At 43.4% G+C, this 18,936-nt stretch overlaps 1 protein-coding gene across 1 annotated transcript in view; it reads right to left on the bottom strand.

Annotated features, from left to right (window-relative positions):
* The window catches only part of LOC141085523 (uncharacterized), a 63,398-nt gene extending 50,653 nt beyond the window's left edge, over window positions 1-12,745 (bottom strand). The window contains exon 1 of the mRNA XM_073570945.1: window positions 11,784-12,745. Coding sequence (XP_073427046.1) covers window positions 11,784-12,450 — 667 coding nt within the window. The 5' untranslated portion in view covers window positions 12,451-12,745. The remainder of the gene's footprint in view (window positions 1-11,783) is intronic.
* Window positions 12,746-18,936: the final 6,191 nt, after the last annotated feature.

Below are 18,936 nucleotides of genomic sequence, written 5' to 3'. Positions count from 1 at the left end.
GAAGCGCCAAACAAGACCACCATAAGTGTATATAGCTGCCATTATTCTCTCCACACCTCCAACAATTTGTCTCTGCAGTATGTTGCCATCTTCGAATTTGATTGGGTGTAATATACCATTTGGTAATAATTTTAAATGAGTTTTCCTGAATTCGTACACACTGTGATGGGCCGTGGGAGTTCCTATAAATATGATTAATTTGTGAGTTAGAAAAGGAGGTACCCAAGTCCCTCTCTCAGTGTGCTATGTATGCCCATTTTAGAGGTACATCCATCTTAAGTAGAGATTGATAAATCGTAGAGAGAACTCTGACTGGTGTTCTTGTTGTGGCACATAAGATTTCGTAAGGAGTTTAGGGTCTGTCAAGATCGATCGAGTAGTTTCATAGGCGAAGTTGGTGGGAAAGTTTTCCATGCTGTAAGAAAGTGAGGCCTGATAACCCTGGTAATTTGCGTAACTCTTGTACGGGGAGAAGGGCCCCATCCTCAAACAGCTGCTCAATCAGAAGGTGCGTCGCCTGATGAGGCAGGGTTCCCTCTAGATCAGTGATTTTGGTCAATGGTGAGAGAGGGGGCGCTAGAGCACCACGAGCCTTATTCCATATTTTAATTGTGGCCAGGGTGTGGATATTTTTACATTCAACTGGGGTTGGGCTATCGGAGTGTCCCAGTAAGATGGATTGTAGGGGGAGCGGTGACATTGATTCTTCTATCTTAAGCCATTGTTTGTCCTTTGAGCCCCTAATCCAGTCCACTGTCCTGGTTAGATGTGCAGCCTGATAGTATTTAGCAATGTCCGGTGCTCCCATTCCACCCATATCTTTTGGCAGTGTAAGTGATTTAGTATTTATATGGGGTTTACATTTTTGCCAGATATAGTTGAAGAATAAAGAATATTAAAAATGTAAATAAATTTTGGTAGAATTAGACTTTTTAAGATGTTTTTTCTTCCCATCCATGATAAAAATGTATCATTCCATGAACCTAGGCATGTGATCGTCGAGTCCAATAAAGGCTTAAAATTGAGTTCGAAGAGATCTTTGTCCGACACACTTAATTTGATACATGAGTACGTTAGTGTGGCACCCCTGAGGCTCAGTCACCACAGAGGTACTGCACCTTCTCCTAAGGTGTGGTGCCCCACCATCCAGGTAAGGTGGGAACTCCTTTCCACGCTCCAACACCGGCACCCCACACAACCAGGTAGTTCTGCACAACCACATTGCGGCTCAGTGCTTAGAGAGTAGCAGAGCACCTTTGGTGGCTCCCTGCTTGGAACACTGGACGTGCTGGGAGGTGGGTGGAGTTTAGAAACATAAAAGAGTGGGAAAGTATAGGATGAGAGGTCAGTCTGACAGAAGGTCAGTCGAGTAGGAAGTCACTCGGGGAGGAGTGAGGATCCCTGGAAGAAGGGATGGAAGAAGGAGTGCTGCAGCTGCCTCAGTGACCTGAGCCAGCCGGCAGGGAAAAGGAAAGAAGGTGGAAAGACGTAAAACTGAACCCTAAGCTTCCATAAGTGAGAGAGATTAGTACGGAACGAAGGAGTAGAGAGAACAGAGAGGACGTGGGTTGGAAGAGGAACCCTGCCTATAGGTTCTCAGCGCTAGGCCGGGGCCCGGTCCCCGAGGTTGTATGGACACTTATGGTTCTGCAGCAGACAGCGGTGGAGTAGTTGGCTGTAAATGCACTACTCCCATCTAAGACTTGGGGCACAACAGCATCTGTATAGAGAGCCGGGATTCAGGAGAAGGGAGTCCCCAAAGCAGGCTACAGCTGTCTGCCGTACAAGTAGAGTCCTTGGGAACATCAGTCAGGAGGAACTCCAGTGTAACTCAGTACAAGGAGATCTTCACACTTTAAGGCGCTATAGAGGAGTCGTTCAGAAAGGTACATGTTGGCGGAGTGCTGGAGGGGAGAATTCCATCTTGCCTGGAGGTTGACTGAGTCCCTCACCCGGAGGACACAGTACGGAAGCGGGCACTACAGACTGTGAGTAATGCTTTGGAACTGCATGCCCTGGTGTCCTCCATTCCTTCCTGCGTCCGCCAGCCTGGCACTGATACATCCCCTGCTCCGGACACTACACCATCTAAGTGTCACTTCATCTACACTGCCCTGGGATAACAGCCCTGCCTGTGGAGGGCTATACCATCATTGCTGCACCACACAATCTGTCCCAGAGGATTTGTCTGCAGCGTCGGCTTAACAACTCCCTTGCTGAACACCACAGGTGGCGTCACGAACTATTCATTTAATTACACTCCCCGCCATTGCTTGGGCGCCCAGGGCCACGGATCGGGTCACCGCTGTTGTGACACATTCCCCCTGACACCGGCCCGGTACCGAGTACCCCACAGCCCTGGGAGGGCGACCCATTAGACTCTTAGATTGCCAGGCAAAAGGAAAGGTAGATTTGAGTTTGCTTACAACGCGATTGGGCAGCCCCAGGTTTTAGCACTTCAGACTTAGTTTCATTTAGTTAGTTAGCTTGCTGAAATAACTTTTTTCCAATAAGGAAAATATGAAGTTAAATAAGGCATATTCACTGAGTCAAAAAAAAGTCCAATTTATGAAATATCAAAATTTAAAATTAATTAATCCATATGATAAATGGTGTAAAAAAAATAGAGAGATGCCATTTTTCTGTTACTACACCTACCATAAAAAAATGTAAAAGAAAGCGAACAACAAAACGCATGTACCCCAAAATGGTACCCCCCAAAAATTGACATCTCACCTTGTAACAAACTAATCACCACACCGGAAAAATAAAAAAAGTTATGGGTCTCAGACAGTAAATGGTGACACAAATAAAATTATTTTTTTTTACAAATTTCAGAAATGTTTTCAACCACTAAAATATTCATTTGGCAACTCATTTCATTAATAAAAGTATGAGTTTTCATGGAAAACACAAAATTGTCTGGGTGACCCCAAACTTTTGAACGGTAGTGTATATATATGTAAATTTTTGTGCCAGGAACAGTGTGAAAGACTGATGGAAAGCATGCCAAGATGCATGAAAGCTGTTTTTAAAAATCATGGTTATTCAACAAAATATTGATTTCTGAACTCTTCCTGAGTTAAAACATTAGTATTGTTGTTTCTAAATGACTATGAACTTGTTTTCTTTGCATTATTTGGGGTCTGAAAGCACTGGTTTTTTTAATTTTGACCATTTTCCTTTGTCAGAAAAAAAATAAAAATTTATTGCTTGGAAAATCGGAGACATGTTGTCAGAAGTTTATAGACCAAAAGAACAATTTACATTTTACTGAAAATGTACCTATAAAGAGAAAAATCAGACAAACTGAACATTTGAAAGTGGTCTCTTAATTTTTGCCAGAGCTGTATATAATATATATATTTATTTATTTATGTGCCTATGATGCAGTTTTTTTTGGGTTACGAGACCCATGGTCCTGGCGGAACTTGTAGGCGTCATTCAGATATAGCCTTTATCAGTGGAATTTCTCATCCTATAGCCTCTATCAATTGGATCTCATCTTATTCTTGTTTTACATTTACGTTTTAGTTTTTTGCCTTTAGGCTATGTTCCCCCGATGAGTTTTTGATGCGTTTCTGATGTTGCAGAATTTCTGCACTTATTATTTAAATTAATTACTGTACTTGCATTTTTTCATTGCGTTTGTATATGTTTTTTAATATGTGTTTTTATAGCAGTTTTTGTCTCTGGTGTGTCATGCTTTAAATAAAGCTGCTTTGTTTTTGAAACTTCTTGGTTTTTTGATTTGACAAACCTTTATGTCTACACTTAGTTGCGGATTACATGCATTTTTGACGAGTTTCCAAGGAGGAAATACACAAAAAACGCATATGCGTTTTTTTTGCTGAGGATTTTCCGCACGGAGAAAATCCGCACAGAAAACTCAGCAAGGGAGATTGACATGCTACGGATTTGAAAAACGCACCACACCGTTTTAAAAAGAAGCACAATGAAATCTCTATAAATCCCATCCACTTTGCTAGAACTGTAAAACGCTGCGTTTCTGAGCCAGCAAAAACATGCAGCGTCAAAAAGGGTGAATACTGGAGAGGGGGAAAACTGGCTCACCTTAAGGTAATGTTCACACACTGTTTTTTGAGATGTTTTATTAGCGTTCCATTTCGAAATCCTTCTAAAAAATGGCTTTAAAATGTTTGGAAAACTTTTCTTATTAATTTATATGGGACATCTACTTTGCTGGCTCATATGAGGAGTTTTTAGAACGTTTTATTCCTGAAGAAGTTTTGAAAAGCGCCTGGTGGAAAAAAGAAAAGCATCAGGTAGCTCTAGCTAGATAGATATGTTTCATTCTGGGAGAGAGCTAATATGCATATTAGGCCTCTTTCACACGTCAGTGGTTCCGGTATGTGTAGTGACAGTTTTCTCACGTACCGGTGACACTGACGCAATAATTAAAAAAACTGTCGTGGGGTCCCCTCTATTTTTGAGAACCAACCTTGATGAAGCTGACAGCTGAGGGCTGCAGCCCCCAGCTGTAAGTTTCATCTGGTTGGTTCATAAACAGAGAGGGACCCCACGTCGGGTTTTCATTCATTCTCTCCTGCTTGCTGTTGCCGGCAGGGCAGGAGAGCAGAATGACAGCCACTGTCAGAACCAGCTGCTGGGAACAGTGCTTACTGTAGCGCTACTTCCCGGTTGCCACACCTGTGCCACACGGAGGTACCACGTGGCCACATGGAGGTACCACGTGTCCACATGGACACGGATAGCTCTGGTGGCCGTGTTTACCGGAGCCGGAATTATCTGGACTAGTGAAACTGGCCTTAAAGGACTTAGGTTGGGGTCACGTTTGCGAGAAACTCGCACGAGTCTCGCGTCTCAATACCTGGCACTGCCGCCGGTACTCGGGACCGGATTGTGCGGCTGCATGTATTTCTATGCAGCTGTGCGCTCTGGTTCCGAGTGCCGGCAGCAGTGCCGGGTATTGAGACGCGAGACTCATGCGAGATTCTCTATGGGGTCACTCGCACCAGCCGTATATTTCTCATCAGTATTCTACGGTCCGTGCCAATCGCAGCATGCTGCGATTGTCAGCGTACTACGGCCGTAGTACGCCAATGCAAGTCTATGGGTGCACAAAAAATACGGATTACACACGGACCACACATGTGACTTGCGAGAAATACGCACCCGGTGTCTTTTAGCAAAGCCGGCAATTCAGTGCGCGATACAGTAAAATCACACTGACAGGTTTAATAAAGAAACGAAAGAATATATATATATATATATATATATATATGCATTCTATATGTCTATATCTATTCTTTGGTTTGAGTTATAAACCCTGTCATAGGGCTCCATTATGTGTCCATTTTGCAAGCCTGCGAGAAAATCTCGCCATACGGATGCCATACGGATTACATACGGATGCTGACATGCGCAAAATACGCGACCACACCTTGATTACGGATGACATACGGAGCACTATTTAGGGGTCTGTCATCCGTATTACGCATGTAAAATACTGACCGTATTTTGCATCGGTTAGTGTGACTCCAGCCTAAAGAGATTTTCTGACCTCAAGATGTTGATGAGCTTCCTTAGGACATGTCATTAATATCAAGTCACAGGGAGGTCCAGCATCCTGGCACCCCCATCAGAAGTTACAAGCTCTGGCTGGATGTGAACACATTGCATGGAGCTACAATTCATTACACATTATTTGAAGCTGCTCTGCAGCACATGCCAGTGGCTGCTACACTTTCTCTGCATATTGCTTTTCTGTTCAATGTGTTTAAATCTGGACACTGCCGGTGATGAGTGGGGTACTGGGTGTCACACCCCTAACAGTCTGATATTGGTGACCTATCCTTATTTCACTGAGTTATTAGAAGATGTAACTGACCCCCACTGATTACCAAAGTGAAAGGGTCACATGTACAGTAGTCTCACTGCAGTGAATTACTAAACTTCGGAATATAAGCATGCTTGAAACTGATTGATGGAGGTCCAGCTTTATGAACTAAGTTTGGTGTGTGACAATGGTACAACCCCTGCCTTCTTTTAAAGATCTGTCACTTGGTCAAAAGTGCCCAGTTTTTCATTTTATTCCTGCTGCTCCCCTTAGTTTTCCATTTTTTTTTTAAATCCATCATATGTTTGCAGAGATATGCGCCTATTTGTTCAGTTCTGATTTTTATGGTTTTTAAAAATGAGGCTTTACTCACAGGATACTAAGGCAGAGCAGCCTAAAGACACGCCCAAGAGGATCCTGTAAGCCACACCCCTTTGAAATACCTTAAAAGTTAGGAAAAAATAAAAAGACACATATCTATCTAACTCTCGGACAGTATGTTGAATTTAAAAAAAACTGCAATACTAAGGGGAACAGTGGGAATAAAGTAAGAGCAAAATCTTACCTCTATTGACCTAATGACAGGTCCCCTTTAAACATAGGAAGGGATCCATTCTGCTGGTCTGATTGGGTATATGGAAATTTTATTTTTTCTTGCATTTTTCTATGATGCTTTGTTTTTCACAACAGTTTTTTGCTCTCTTAAGAAAAAGTTGTCTTTGCGCAAACATCAGAAATAGTTGAGTATAGCAGTGGGCTTTAGATCGCATTCCTATAGATAATCAATGTGGTGGTAGTCTCTTTTCAAACTGGGGACTTAGGACTCCTCTTCTTGTGATCGGTGGGTGTCCAGTGGTGAGACCCATAACATATATACTGTGAATTGTGATATAACCCCTTCATGGCTATGTTCACACAGAGTTTTTTGGGAAAATCAAATTCAAAGATTTCTTTCATCCAAAAACTGTTTCAGAAAACTTTTAATTTTTTTGGTGTTTTTGGTCAAGTTTTTGTTTTCCTGAAGAAGGTTTTGGCAATTTTGGAAGAGATATTTTTTTCTCACAGCCTTCTTAGTTTGACAGTGCCTAGTTTGAAGCAATTCCACCAGCTTCAGAGAAGTATCATGCATTTTTTATTTTTACACCAGGTGATTTTTAAAACCTCTTCATAAAATAATACAACCGCACAAAAACTTCTCATATGAACAGTAAAGTGAATTTCCCATAGAAATGAATACGAAGAGTTTTCCAAGTGTTTTTCGAATGGTTCTTGAGGAACACCACCACTGATCAGCTGCTTGTTTTCTAGGCATATAATGGGACACAAGCAGAACCGCAGCTAAACCTATGGAGCTGTATGTATCGGGATTGCTGGAAGTCGTTGACCTATGATCGAATATTGTTGACTTTTCTTAAAGGGGTTGTCACATTTCAGAAAATGTTTTTCTATAAGCTATATTAGTAAAAAAATAATAATAATGAAGCTATACTCATCGTCCCCTGGTCAGACGCTGGTCTCCACCAATGCTGTTATTATCTACAGCTCTGATGTCACTTTGGCAGAGCTTCAGATAATAACTGAGCTCAGTGAATCTGAGGCCGGGATCACACATGCGAGAAACTCGGACAAGTCTCGTATGTTAATACCCGGCACTGCCGCCGGCACTCAGGAGTGAAGCGTGTGGCTCCATGTATTGCTATGTGGCCGCACGCTCCGATCCAAGTGCTGGGTATTAACATGCGAGACTCGGCCGAGTTTCTCGCATGTGTGATCCCAGCCTCAATGGGTGACTGCAGCTCTGTCGACATGACCCTGGGGCTGTGGCAGAAACTAAGCGCTGGACCTGGGAAGAATTAATAAAGCACAATTTGTTTTTTTTTTCCCCATTAGCAGAGTTTACAGGAAAAACTTTTCTGAAAGGAGACAATCCCTTCAAAGATAAGCCACCAAATTTAAAGAACTGGAAAACCCATTTAAATGATATGTAGGCAAGGAGCTGATTAGCTAAGTAACCCAATAGGGGAAATTAATAATTAAAGGGGTTGTCCGGGACTTTAATATTGATGGCCTATTCTTAGGATAGGTTATTAATGTCTGACTGGTGGGGATGTGACACCCGGTAACTACGTCAAACAGCTGTTCTCGATGTCGACGGTGGATGAAACGGTATAGCCCAGCTCTGCTGACTGTATAGTAACCGCAGCTGGGTGCTGCACATCCGTCCCCTTTTCAAATCAATAGGCGGTGTGCAGTACCCGTCTACAGCCCCTATGCTGTGCTAAGCAGCTCCATACCTTGGCAGTCCTGGCTGCCACCGGAACAACTGATTGATGGGGTTGCCAGATGTCACACCCCCACCGATCAGACACTGAAGTGATGACCTATCCTAAGGATAGGTCATCAATATTAAAGCCCTGGACAACCCCTTTAATTATATATTTATTTGAGGAAACTTGTCCTATAGAGTGGTCACCATCACATGAATGTATTTTGACCCATTGGTCACTTGTACCCTACTAGTAAATGCATGACTCACATCCATGTGTTTTTTTTATCTAAGATATTATCCTATTTTCTAATGACATGACTTTTGGATATTCCTGTAACTCACGCTCATCAACTTTGTTCTTTGGGGCCGATGCGCATGTGTAACCATTGCTCCTGTGGGTAGTGAATGGAGAGGTGATCCTACCTCTCCAAAGACACAGGACACCTGTTCTTATGATGGGCATTGGTGCCCCACCAATTATATATTTTCCCCTGTCAATTCATGTCAATGGAAGTTGAGCTCCAGTACCAAGAATGGCCACTACACAGTGTCTGGCAACATACACTGTGTTCTTCCGGCAATTGATCGGTGGGACTCAACAATCCCATGACCTGTTCTAGGGATAAGTTATCAATATTTAATTGTGAATAACCTTTTTAAAGGGAAAGACATCACTTTTGTTCTCTGGTAGAAGCTGCTATAATATAGGGAATACCACTTTAATTCTTACCGACTTAACTTCATACAACTTGGCTATGCTATGCAAATCCAATGATCTTTTACCAATTGATTACATATCAAATTATGCTTGTCGTTGTAGTACCCCAAATTACAGGAAGAGATGATTAAAGCAGTCACAGTCACAAAGCAGTCATCTAGGATTCATGGGTTGTTAAGTGAAAGCATTTATTAAGTGGTAAGAGAGATTTGCTGGAGCAGCTGCACAGGGCCGCCACCACATTCCCGCTTTATAATAAGCACACGAAACACAAGCTGCACCAGGGTTAACCTCTTCTCTGTCACTGCGGGCTGTGCAATTTTGCAATGGAAACTAGAGAGCAGGCCTGGAATGGTTAACCTGGCCCAGTATAGAAACTGATCTCCCAGCTCTCGGGTAACTAATGTACCCCTTTTCCCTGCTGAAGCCACAAAAATTAAAGCCACACACTAAAATGGATGGGATCTGACATTCTCCTTTGGAATTGGACATTTGGGCTTTGTTCACACTGAGTTTTTTTTTCATTTTTTTTGCTTAGTTTTCGGAACAGAAGAAACTCTCCAGCTCTCCAATCAAAACTCATTGATTGTTTTATTTGAACCCCATGAAGTTTTTGGAGAGTTTCTGCTCCAAATAATCAGCAAAAAAAAAAAGAATCACTGTAAACACACCCTTAAAGGGGATGGAAAAAACAGCATTAACTGTGCTTTGGACTGTAGCCCAGAATGATTCAATTTAAATGAGCAACCTATGGACAAGGAGGCAGTGTTTCTGGAACAGTTATTTTTTTCTAGTCTCATGTAGTTCTTTTTTTTCTAGTCTCATGTAATACAAAAAATATTAAAGGGGTATTACACATTTAAGTATTAATGCATATATGTTTCTGAGGTGGAATCTAGTTAAGCGGTTCACCACTTTTGTCAAATCCCTACTCACTACATTTACAGTAAATGAATCACAATCTGGCTTTTCCCTCCTGGCTAGGATCCCAGGATCAACTATTATCTGTAGAAAACCAGGAAGCGAGTGCTTAATTTCCCCACAGCACCACCACTGGAGAAATTAGGTATTACATCATGCTTGTTTAAATTAGTTGATTGTCCGTGTAATTTAGGACAGAGCATGTCCTCCACATGTCTCTATTAGGTCGGGGTCACACTTGCGAGTGTAATGTGAGAAACTCACGCGAGTCTCTTGCCTCAGTACCCGACACTGCCATTGGCACTCGGGACCAGAGTGTGCGGCTGCATGTCTTTCTATGTAGCTGAACGTTCTGGTATGAACCGCTGGTGGCAGTGCCGGCTATTGAGGTGAGAGACTCGCTCGAGTTTTTTGCATTGCACTCACAAGTGTGGCCCCGGCCTTAGTGTTCCCTTTAAATATAGTGAACTAGCCCCTTAATCTGATATCCCTTTAATCTGATAATCAAATATAGTGACGCTCCTAAGTTGCTCCTTTAATTTGGGAAGCGGCAATGTGGGAGACCCCTTAAAGTTTAGAGAAACAGTGAAAAGGAGATCTTAAAGGAGTTGACAAGGGTTAGAAATCTTGGCTGATTGTTTATAAAAACAGCGCCATAAACTGATCACAGGTTAGGTGCGGAATTGCAGCTACATCTCCATTCACTTCAATGAAGCTGAGTTGCACTACCAGAAGCAACTCATGGTCAGTGGTGAAAGAAAGCAGACATTTTTTCTAATCCTGGACATCCCCTTTAATCGGTTGAGGTACAAAACAGCGCCTTGAACCCACTCTGATACAGAGCCGCTTTGTAAGTCCTTCATCTTTTTCTTAAAGAGGTTTTGCAGCTAAAGAACTGTCAGTCATAAAAATCAGATTGATAGGGCTTTGGCAATTGGACAAGAATGAAAGAACCCCCACCCATCCCGTCCTTGTTCTTAGTGAGAGCACTCATGGGTATCCATTCACTGTAATGGAAATGATCGTGTGGAAATAGGATCCACTTCTCAAAATTCTCCAGATTGACATGGTCCAGCCCGAGGTGCAACTGGAAGCTTTTGGGCTTCAATGAAAAATCTCTCAAAAGTTCCCAAAATTGGGTTACGCCACTTGGTGCACTTTTCTCACTTTCTTTAGCTGGAATACCCCTTTAAGTGAACATTAAAAATATTACTCAATTACATTTGTAGAAGCAAACTGTATACAGTGTATCGATCACTGCTACATATGTTTCTATCAGAACAGTGTAAATAAAATACCTATATTGAATAAGGCTGGATTCACCCATGCATGAACTGACAGCCTCATACATGTCTACGAAGCTGTTGTGTTTGCGTCAGGAGACCATCGGCCAGTTCATGAATATAGCCAGTGGTCTGCAATCTGTGTCCTTCATGCAGAACTACACTCCCATTCTCCAGCTTTTGTAAAAGTACAACACTCATCATCAAGTACAACCCTTACAGGTTGGAGATCACTGGCTAAGAAACCTGCCAAGCTTTTATACATCATCATCATCATCATTATAAGTCATTGGAGAAACATTAAGAGATAGAAGTTAAAGTTGTTTTATTATATGGATTTAGTGATTTATCTAACATCCTTTTCACTGCTTTGTTCCATAAAGGGTTACAGTAACAATTAAACTCATTAGTAATTTGTAAGCCGCCATTTGTAGTGTCCCAAAGTGAGCTGGTCCTCCAGTAGAACTTCTGTCCAGTCCATACCAATGTCCCAGTGATTTTGCCATAAAAAAGCAACGAAGACATAGCAAACAGCGGCAGAAGCTCAATGCTCAAAGCTCAATTTTTTTTTAGGAATCTTGTTCATGCCGGCAGCCATAGGTTAAATAAAGCCTGTGAGGTAATGCTGCTAGCTGACAACGGACATTTTACATACAACGATTTTTTCATGTAGAAAAATATTGATGATACATTTCCATTAGAGTGAAATATTAAACTTCAGATGATCCCTATTAATTTTCAAAATATATGAAACACTTTAGTCTTAGTTACCTTCATCATCATCATCATCGTCGTCGTCGTCGTCGTCATCATCAGCTTCCTGTTTTTTGTCCTTGTTATCATCTTCATCATCATCATCGTCATCATCATCATCGTCGTCATCGTCGTCGTCATCATCATCGTCGTCATCCTCTTCCTGCTTTTTTACTATTTGATCATCGTCATCATCGTCGTCGTCATCATCGTCGTCATCATCATCGTCGTCATCGTCGTCATCATCATCGTCGTCATCATCATCGTCATCATCATCATCATCTTTATCATCGTCGTCATCATCATCGTCGTCATCATCATCGTCGTCATCATCATCGTCGTCATCGTCGTCGTCGTCGTCATCATCATCATCATCATCATCATCATCGTCGTCATCATCATCATCTTTATCATCATCGTCGTCATCATCATCGTCGTCATTGTCTTTATTGTCTCCATCATCATCGTCGTCGTCGTCATCATCGTCGTCGTCGTCATCATCATCATCGTCGTCATCATCATCGTCCGCATCATGCTCTACATGAGCTTTATCATCATCATCGTCATCATCATCATCTTTCACTGCACCTTGGGCCTGCCCTTGGACTCCCGGCAGTAAATTTACGTGGAAGGAGCAAATCGCAGTGACTAGAAGGCACAGCAGCCACACTTTTTGTGAGGCCATTTCAATGTAAAGCAGAAATCAACTTCTGAAATCTACCAGCAGAGTCACGGTGTCCTTCCCGTCAGCACAGAGGTGACAACCAGATGAAGAAACTTTCCAGTAAGTTAAATCAGTTCAATCCCAAGAAAAAATTCTCATTCCTCAATAATCCAGTAAAAAGGAAGATCTTGGGTGGGAGACAAGAAGACGTCAGCAGACAACGGCAATACTGAACAAGAAAAAGCCTTGAGTAAAAGAGTCCAATGCTCAAGGCAGGCGTGATTGATAGCAACACATGCTCATAGGGAACCTTCTACCTCAGATCCAATCAGTGCAGCTCTACAGTGCCGCTAATATAGAAAGAGATGATGGCACATATCCCTTCATGACCATATTTGTGATCCACTCTGTGTAAAAGGTCACTGAAGGCAGCCCTGAGACACGTTACTAGTGAGTCTGACTTGCCTCCGTTGTGTAGCTATACTTAGGACTTATCAGACTTTACTAGTGCCGTTCATTGTGACAAGCAACCTCTGTGACCCAATAAATTCCTGGGATCAGACCCCATCCTATAACAATGTCCCTCATCCTGTAATAATGTCCCTCTTACTGTAATAATATACCCTATCCTGGTCCTATCCTGTAGTCATGTCCTTCATCCTGGCTTCTATCCTGTAACAATGCCCTCCATCCTGACCTCTATCCTGTAACAATGTCCTCCATTCTAATTCCCATCCTGTACTAATGTCCCAAATCCTGGTCTCCATCATGTAATAATGTGTCCTAACCTGTAATAATGTTCCCCATCCTGGACCCTATCCTGTTATAATGTTTTACATCATATAATAATGTCTTCCATCCTGTTATTAATGTTCCCATCTAGTAAAAATGTCTTGTGTTGGCCCTCATCCTGTGATAATGTATTGTAATGTCACCCATGCTGTGATAATGTCCCCCATTCTGACCCCTATCCTGTGATAATGTCCTCCATCCTATGATAATGTACCCCATTATGACCCCTATATAACAAAAGGAATGGGGAACGGGAGAAGAACGCATTGATTGGTATCTTTCTGGGATCTATATCTTGTCCGTATTGTGCCTGTTTTTGTGAGTTTTTTCCATTAATGTCAAAGTTTCATATTTTTGTACATTGGAGTACCTTTTTTTTCCATTATGACCCCTATCCTGTGATAAGGTTCCCCATTCTTACCCCTATCCTGTGATAATGTCCCCATCCTATGACAATGTCCCTCATTCTTACCTCTATCCTGTGCTAATAACCCCCATTCTGACCCCTATCCTGTGATAATGTCCCCCATCCTGTTATAATTTATCCCATCCTTACCCCTATCCTGTGATAATGTTCCCCATTCTGACCCCTATCTTGTGATAATGTCCCCCATTCTGACCCCTATCCTGTGTTTATGTCACCCATCCTGTGATAATGTCCCTCATTTTTAACCCTATCCTGTGATAATGTCCTCCATTCTTACCCCTATCCTGTGATAATGTCCTCCATCCTGTGCTAATGTACCCCATTCTGACCCCTATCCTGTGATAATGTCCCCATCCTGTGATTATGTCCGCCATTCTTACCCCTATCCTGTGATAATGTCCCCCATCCTGTAATAACATCCCCCATTCTTACCCCTATCCTGTGATATGTCCCTTATCCGGTGATAATGTCTCCCATTCTGACCCCTATCCTGTGATAATGTCCCCCATCCTGTGATAATGTCTCCAATTTTTACTCCCATCCTGTGATAGTCCCTCATTCTGGCCCCTGTTCTGTGTTAATATTTCCTGTGCTGCAATAATGTCCCCCATCCTGTAATTATGTGCTCTCGTGTTGGCCCCCATCCTGAAATAATGTTCCCCATCCAGTGATATTGTCCACCATCCTGGCCCTCTTCCTGTGATAATGTCCTTTCTTCACAATAATGTCCCTCATCCTGTAATAATTTTCCCCTTCCTGTAATAATGTCTCCCATTCTGGACCCTTCCTGTAATAATGTCCCCCATCCTGTAATAATGTCTCCCATTCTGGTCCCTTCCTGTTATAATGTCCCCCATCCTGTTATAATGTTCCCCTTCCTGTTATAATGTCTCCCATTCTGGACCCTACATGTAATAATGACCCCCATCCTGAACTCACATCTCCCCGTTTGCAAGCTGTCGCTCTATCTAGGAGTCACATCCCACAACAATTAACATATGAGAATTTGGTAATCTTGACCTGTATTGCTGGCAGTGAACCCAGAAGCAGTTTATACATGTCCATAGAGATACATTGTGTATAACAATTTATTTCTATGTTCACTGTATACTGAGGTGAAGAAAAATATTTTTTTGTTCCTATGAAAGTAGTTAAAATAATAATAAGTAGAGTTAAGCGAAACGGGTCGGTCCAATTCAAAAGTCGCCGACTTTAGCTGAAGTCGGGTTTCGCTGATTGAAACCTGACCATAGCGTGAGGTCGGCCATGAGGTCGCCGACCCGTGTGCCAAAGTCGCGTTTCAAATAATGCTTCCAGCGCCTTTTCTCAGCCAAAGATGGAGGATGCACACTGTGGGCAACGTGATGACATGGGCAGTGGCCACCACCATCTTAGAGAAGGGCATTGAAGTGATTGGCTGGCTTTGTGTGGCGTTACAGTGGCTATAAAAGGCCGTGACCACCGATCGCCATCTTACTTCTGCTGATCTTAGAATAGGGAGAGGTGCTGCTGCTGATTCTGAATGGGGAAAGCGTTAGGCAGGGAAGAAGAAAAAAAATAGCTTCTGCTGATAGCGCTTTTCATTGTACAGTTAGTGTGCAGTGAAAGGGGAGGATTTTTGTTGTGTGCAGCAACGCTGGTGGTGATTAGGCTGATTAGGCTGCCTTTTAAGGCTACCTGATAGCAGCATTGATGTGTGCACACTGCTGTTCAAACTGCTTTTTTCAAAGCACTCCAACGTTTATTATTTTGTTCTGGTCAGTTACCGAGCGTTCATTTTTTCACACACCGTATAGCGTGTACCGGCTGGTATCATGGACAAATACAAGCTATCTGTGTGTGACTCTGCAAAAACAGATGAGATTTTCCATTTCCAGACCTACACCGTATAGAGCTGTCCACTTTTCAAACAGTTTCGTATATCTGCTGTTTGATCACGGTCAAAACTATACAGAGACAGCGTGTGTCACTCCGTATAAAAATAGACGGAGATTTACAATTTTCCATACAGACACCGTATAGCGGTGTACGCTCCTCACACACTACCGTGTACCGGCTGGTATCACGGACAAATACAAGCTATCTGTGTGTGACTCTGGAAAAACAAACAGAGGAGATTTTACATTTTTCCAGACCTACACCATATAGAGCTGTCCACTTTTCAAACAGTTTTGTATATCTGCTGTTTGATTACGGTCAAAACTATACAGAGACAGAGTGTGTCACTCCGTATAAAAATAGACGGAGATTTACAATTTTCCATACAGACACCGTATAGAGTTGTCCGATTCTCAAACAGTATTGTATATCTGCTGTTCGCATTACAGTCACATCTATACAGAGTCAGCGTATGTGTGTGACACTCCGTAAATACATATATGGACATTTCCATTTCTCCATACACCATATTGAGCTGTCTGATTCTCAAACAGTATTGTATATCTGCTGTTCGCATTGCAGTCACATCTATACAGAGTCAGCGTGTGTGTGTGACACTCCGTAAATACATATACAGACATTTCCATTTCTCCATACACCGTATTGAGCTGTCCGATTCTCAAAAAGTATTGTATATCTGTTGTTCGCATTACAGTCACATCTATACAGAGTCAGCGTGTGTGTGACACTCCGTAAATACATATACAGAGATTGCTAGTTACACAAAAAATGTATACAGCTGTACACTTCTGATACAGTACCGTATATCTGCTTGTTGGATTATGGTCAAATACATACTGGGAGAGCGTCTGTGACTAGCAAACTATATACATAGATTTAATTTTTTTAATACACCTTACACAGCTGGACGCTCCTCATACAGTACCATCTCTCTGCTGGTATTTTTGGTACATTTTCCCAAACATGAGGAAGTATGGTGGAAGAGGCCGCGGACGTGGGCTGGGGGGCGCGACTGGTACTGATGGTGGTGGTGCATCGGTTGGTTCTGGCAAAAGCACAATAGCAGCTAAGGCAGGAGGTGTTGAGCCTGCGTCATCGTCTGGCCTGTAAGGTTGCCTTCTCTTGGAGTAGGAAAACCGCTTTTAAAGCTGGAGCATCAGGAACAGGTTTTGGCGTACATTGCCGAAACAGCCACCAGCTCTATTGTCTCCTCTTCTGAATGTTCGAAACCTGCAAGCACGGAGTCGTCCGTGCAGGGTTCTGGTCAGGAAAAACACCTTTCCTTGTGTCCTTCACCCCCACCAAAAGTTAAGGATGCGGCAGCCCACACTTCAGATTACTCTCTGGAGCTCTTTTCACATACCATGCCTGGGTTATCCTGTCAAATCTTGAATTCCCCAGTCCAAGATGAATCTGACATGGAGTGCACTGATGCCCAGCCACTGTTAGATGATTCTGCTGGTACATTGACCCAGAGCACTACATTGCCCTCGCAGTCTACTGAGCCAGAATCTGACCCTGATGAAACTCAGGTGCCCCTTCCCGCATACTATACCACCTTACATGGTGACACAGAGGAAGATAAAGAGGAAGGTGCAGATGACTTTGAAGAGGAGGTGAAGGATGACCCAGTTCTTGAATCGGATTGGCATCCATTGGGGGAAGAGGGTGGCGCTGGCAATAGTTCAGATAAGGAGAAGGATCCGCAGCAGGCATTGACATCGCAGCAGTGGTTATCTGGCAGGCCCGTTGCTGTCCAAAAACGTGAACCAAAAACTAAAAGAGTTGCAGGACACCTTGGCCAGACGGTCAACTTAGCACAGCGTGCAAGGCCAGAAAATGTATACCATAGTAGGAAGAGTGCTGTGTGACACTTCTATGTCCAAAATCCTACTGATGAGGCAAAGGTTACCTGTAAGAAGTGCGGAAGGACCTTTAGCCGAGGTAAACAACTCAGAAATTTGAATACCAGTTGCATGATTAGACATTTAATCAACATGCACTTGCAAGTGTGGATGGACTACAAAACCTCAGGTAGCACATGTGCACCTGCTCCGACTGAAGGTAGCCAGCAATGCTCCATCGCTTCCCCCACTGTAAGACCACCGCCACCGTTAAGCATACCACCAGCACTAAATGTTGAGGTGTCGTCGCAAGGCCAAAGCACTCAGGGAATCACAATGGTTTTGCAACACAACACTGAATCTAGGCCATCACCACCAATACCATCACCAACCCCCTCTCACTCCATCCGGTCCACCGCTACTTCCCCCATATGCAGCTCTTCAGTCCAGCTCACCCTACCAGACACTCTGAGTAGGACAAGAAAGTACTCATCCTCTCATCCGCGTACACTGTGTTTGAATGCCTACATTGCCAAACTAATGTCATTAGAGATGATGTCCTACCGATTGGTTGAAAGCAAAGCTTTCCGCAAGCTCATGGCCAACGCAGTCCCATGCTATAACCTACCCAGTCAGCACTTCTTTTCTCAAAAAGCCATCCCAGCCCTCCACCTGCATGTGAAAGACCGCATTGTCCATGCACTCAAGCAATCAGTGAGTGGAAAGGTGCACCTCACAACAGATGCATGGTCCAGTAGGCATGGCCAGGGCCGTTAGGTGTCCATCACTGCGCACTGGGTTAATGTGGTGGATGCAGGCTCCACAGGGGACAGCGGCGGTGGAACAGTGCTGCCTAGCCCACGGTATAGGAAACAGTTGGCTGTAGGCTTTCGACCCTCCTCCTCCTCCATAAGCAAAAGCTCGTCCACAGAGCGCAGTCGCACGAGCACTCCATCCGCAGCTACCAGTGTTGCACACGAGGTGTCCCACTATCGAACAGCTAGTGGTAAGCGTCAGAAGGCTGTGTTAAAGATGATGTCTTTGGGCGACAACAGACACACCGAGGAGGTACTGGCCGACTACTTGCAGCGACAAACTTGAGTTATGGCTGGGCAGTCTACATCTTCAGCCAGGAAAGGTAGTCAGTGATAACGGCCATAATTTTGCAGTAGCCATAGCCCTTGCAAAACTCACACACATACCTTGCCTGGCTCACACTTTGAACCCGGTGGTGCAGTGCTTCCTTAATAATTATCCGAAGTTAACATCTCTGCTCCATAAGGTGCGAAGACTGTGCTCACACATCCGTCGCTCGGCCGTACACTCCAGTCGTATGCAGAAGCTGCAGCGATTGCTCCACCTCCCCAAGCACCGCCTAATCATAGAAGTTGCAACAAGGTGGAACTGCACCCTGCACATGGTTGAGAGGCTGTGCGAACAGAGGCAGGCTGTAATGCATTTGTGGGAGGATACATGGGCAGGCAGTTTGAGGGAAGACATGGAATTGTCGGGTGTGCAGTGGTCAAAGCTGAAAGACCTCTGTAA

This window comes from Dendrobates tinctorius, unplaced genomic scaffold (genome assembly GCF_039654945.1).
Source record: "Dendrobates tinctorius isolate UK_male_01 unplaced genomic scaffold, ASM3965494v1 ptg000028l, whole genome shotgun sequence".
Taxonomy (NCBI): Eukaryota; Metazoa; Chordata; class Amphibia; order Anura; family Dendrobatidae; genus Dendrobates; species Dendrobates tinctorius.
Note: the sequence above shows the minus strand (reverse complement) of the source record. Positions and strands in the feature narration are given on the sequence as shown.